Here is a 3,616-nt window from a genome sequence, read left to right as displayed (position 1 = left end):
CGAGGCCCCGCCCCGCCCCCCCCCCGCCCCCCGCCCAGCCGCCACCTGTCCCAGCCTGTCCTCCTCTCACGCACTTATATGGACACGGCAGGATGGCATCTCGTGACGCTGCGCTGCTAAAAGCAGACCCGGCTCCCTGCGGCCCCTCGGTTAAACCATGACCCGCGGCCAGAGCAACCCAGAGAGCCCCTGACTGCAGCACAGCCTTGGACTTATTTCAAGGGAAATCAAGCCGGAAACCGCTCCGAGAGGCCGTGATCCTGGGCATATGCCCCTGGAAAAGCTAGGGATGAGCACCTCCCTGAACTACAAGTCCTTCTCCAAAGAGCAGCAGACCATGGACAACCTGGAGAAACAGCTGATTTGCCCCATCTGCCTGGAGATGTTCACCAAGCCCGTGGTCATCCTGCCCTGCCAGCACAACCTCTGTCGGAAATGCGCCAGTGACATTTTCCAGGTAGGTTCCTGCCCGCGGAGCGCTCTGCTCCCCGGGCAGCGCTGGCTGGAGGGTTGGGAAAGCGGGTTTTTGATGTGGCGTGGCTGATGGCTTTTAACAGTAGGTAAGGCGGGTGGGGGGGTGATTTAAAGAAGGAGCTGAGTGTCCCTGGGGAGCAGGGCTGAGCTCACAGCGGATTACAATGTCACCTGTTGGCTGGGGGACACGGCCGCATGCGCGAGCTGAGGAAGCGACCCCTCACCCTGTCGCGGGGTGCTTGCCTGGGGCTGGCTCGTTGGAGCTACCCTCTCCTTGGGCACACGGACCAACCGTTTCCTACAAGGGTGGTTTTTGCCTCGGTGCTTTGGAAAGAGGTTTTGTATTACCTGACCAACCTCTCCTTGTGCTTGGCAAGAGCAGGCCTCCAACCCCTACCTGCCGACCAGGGGAGGCACCACCATGGCATCGGGGGGCCGCTTTCGCTGTCCCTCCTGCAGACACGAAGTGGTCCTCGACCGGCACGGAGTCTACGGGCTGCAGAGGAACCTGCTGGTGGAGAACATCATCGACATCTACAAGCAGGAGTCCACAAGGTAACGGGTGAACACGTGCCCTTCAGAGGAAGTTTGCCACAAAAGCAGACGAGGCTGGTGGCCTTTGGTCTCGCCTTTTGGTACTCGTGAGGTTGACTTAACTGTTTAATCTCCTGGAAATTTGGAAAGGGCTCGTGCTGCCGCGCCTGCCAGCCTGTTTGCTGAGCAATGAAGTAGAAAACCACACCAAAGAGGTGCTGCGTTTCCCTGCTCCCACCTCCAGCAGAGGGTCGTGCGGTGCTTATTGACCTGAGCAACACTCCCCCAGGCAGGGAAAGCCCTCGAGGTCAGCACGGCTCTGCCCTGCATGGGGGAAAAGTAGACAGCTCCACATCATTTATTTTAAACACAGCTCAGACGATTCCTATTTGTCTTTAACCTGTCTGTTCTCACGCTAACGAAGGGAAAGACATTTCAAATCTCCTTAGAAAACCCTGAGGGACAGACAGTGCAAACAAGAAGAAAACCGAATCTCGCACAGACGATGCCCTGCGTCATAATGTCACATCAAAACTCAGCAAAAAAAGATCTCCATCCTGCCAGCTTGGGATGTGAGCTCATGAAATCAAGCCTTACTTAGGAACCCGGAAAAGAGAAGGAATAGCCAGAAATAATACGAGTCAGTGCTGCGTGGCTGTGCACGAGAACCAGGACCTCAGGGCAGAGGAACAGGCCAATCCTAAAAGGCAAGATTGCTCCTGGCCTGCTTTGGGTGTGAGGTAGATGCAGCAGCAGCAAAGTGCTGTGTTCTCCCCTCTCTTCCCCTGGGATGGTTTGGACACATGTACCACCATGGGAACTCGGGAGGGGGGAAGCTAAGCCCCAGGCCACCAAGCGAGCAGCTCTCAGGGAACCGCCTGGGGAAGTGTCGTTTGTCACCAGCGCAGATCCGTAGGGCCAGTTTGGTACGGCAAGGTGTGATGAAGGAAGGGGTTAATCCTGGCTGTGCTCCCTGACGGTCTTCCCGTCCCACCCCAACAGGGAGCGGGACGATGAGGCGGTATCGCTGGCTCAGGTGGACACAACCATCAGAGCCCAGCGCCTGGGGTGGCTCAGGGCACTTCTACCCTCCTCTGGCAGAGGAGGACAGTCACCAGCAGAGAGGATATTTCGGAGCCCGATGGTGGCTTTGGCCTTTCGGGGACTGTTGAGGCTGGGCATAGGTTGGAGCTCCACAGCGTCAGAGAGCACAAACTTGGCTTAAAATTGTCCTTTCTGCTGCCCTTTGTGCTCAGTGCCAAGGGAAGCTCAGCTATCCTCGTGTGTGTCACTGATACTCAAATATTATCTGAGTCAGGAAAATCTCAGAGAAAATGAATCAGCAAAGCTGCGGTGGTGGACTTTGCTTTTGACCAAACAAGCTGGGCATGTGTGGCCTCATCTCTTCCTTTGGGTTTGGTTATTCTTCAGCTCACACTTGTATTTAACTCAAAGAGATGCAGCTCCTTTTCCCAAGCTGTTCATGGGCAGCTGGAACAATATTCAGCTAAACAGAAATGTCAGAGACTTAGTAGATTTTGTGTAAGTTCCGGGAGACATGATGAATAAAAAGCGAGAATAGAAAAAAATACAAATATGAACATACTTGCTTAAATATTTGTCCGAAAGGTTAGTTGATTTAGTCTGTCGAGGCGCTTATTTAACCTTCAGGGGGTCCTCAGGAGGAAAGCGCCGGGCAGGGCTCTGCGGCAGCGGCACTGCATAGCAGCATTATCTCAGCTATTTGACACTTTGTAGGTCTCAGCTGCTTATCTCCCTCCACCAACATTCCTCAGGCTCCCATGAGAGTGCGAGCAAGATCTGCTGTGGCTTTACCCCACGCTGTCCCACTGAACCCAAAAAGTCAAGGGAAATCAAGCCTTCTCCATTCATTCCTTCCGTACCAGCCTCTGCCGGACTAAGGGCTGGGGTCCTGCAGCGGCACGTGAGAGGGAGGGTGAGACGTCACCTGCGTCTCCTTGTTTCTTCCCAAGACAACCCTTCAGAGGGGCAGCACCTGTGGTTTCCAGGCAGGAGCCTCTTCCCCTCCCAGCTGCATCTCACGGCCTCAGGAGAGGGAGGGGCATTCAGCGGGGCAGCAAGCTTTGTCTCCTGCCTAGGCAAAAATAATTTCTTTCAAAATATTTTCTTTAAATTTGAGTTTCTATTTGAATTAAGGAATTGGTATTTATAAAATAAAAGCTGAGGAAGAAGCTATGGAGGAGGGTCTGCCCAAGCCCTCCCATGCAGCCCCTCCTAGGACTAAAAATCCCACCCTATGCTCGTTTATCCCATTGCTCATCGAATTCCAGCTCGTGGCAGCACAGCCTGTTGTCGGTTTTAGCAACACAAGGAAAGGAACCTTCGGGCAGAGTCCGTGCCGCGTAGCTGGGTAGCCCAGCGCTGGCCCCTGTGCTCCAGGTGTTGCCTTACCAGCGCCGAGCATCCTCCTCGCTGTAAAACACACACCGCACTCCACACGCTGAGGTCCAAACCCCTTTGAAGGGAGAAGAATAAGCCAGTAGCAGCGTGACTCCGGTTACCTCTTGTCTCCTGCCGCTGTCTCCAGGGCCCCGCCGGTTCAGGGAGTCCTTCCCGCTGTCCGCCG

General features: G+C 54.8%; 1 protein-coding gene across 1 annotated transcript in view; it reads left to right on the top strand.

The window, feature by feature from the left end:
* The first annotated feature begins 171 nt into the window (after positions 1-171).
* The window catches only part of TRIM55 (tripartite motif containing 55), a 29,454-nt gene continuing 26,009 nt past the window's right edge, over positions 172-3,616 (top strand). Inside the window, exons 1-2 of the mRNA XM_010137563.1 lie at positions 172-457; positions 857-1,029. Of these exons, the coding sequence (XP_010135865.1) occupies positions 269-457; positions 857-1,029 (362 nt within the window). The 5' untranslated portion in view covers positions 172-268. The remainder of the gene's footprint in view (positions 458-856; positions 1,030-3,616) is intronic.

The sequence above is a fragment of the Buceros rhinoceros genome, unplaced genomic scaffold, assembly GCF_000710305.1.
Source record: "Buceros rhinoceros silvestris isolate BGI_N320 unplaced genomic scaffold, ASM71030v1 scaffold12176, whole genome shotgun sequence".
Classification (NCBI taxonomy): domain Eukaryota; kingdom Metazoa; phylum Chordata; class Aves; order Bucerotiformes; family Bucerotidae; genus Buceros; species Buceros rhinoceros.
The sequence above is the reverse complement of the archived record's forward strand: the minus strand, read 5'-3'. Positions and strand labels throughout refer to the sequence as shown.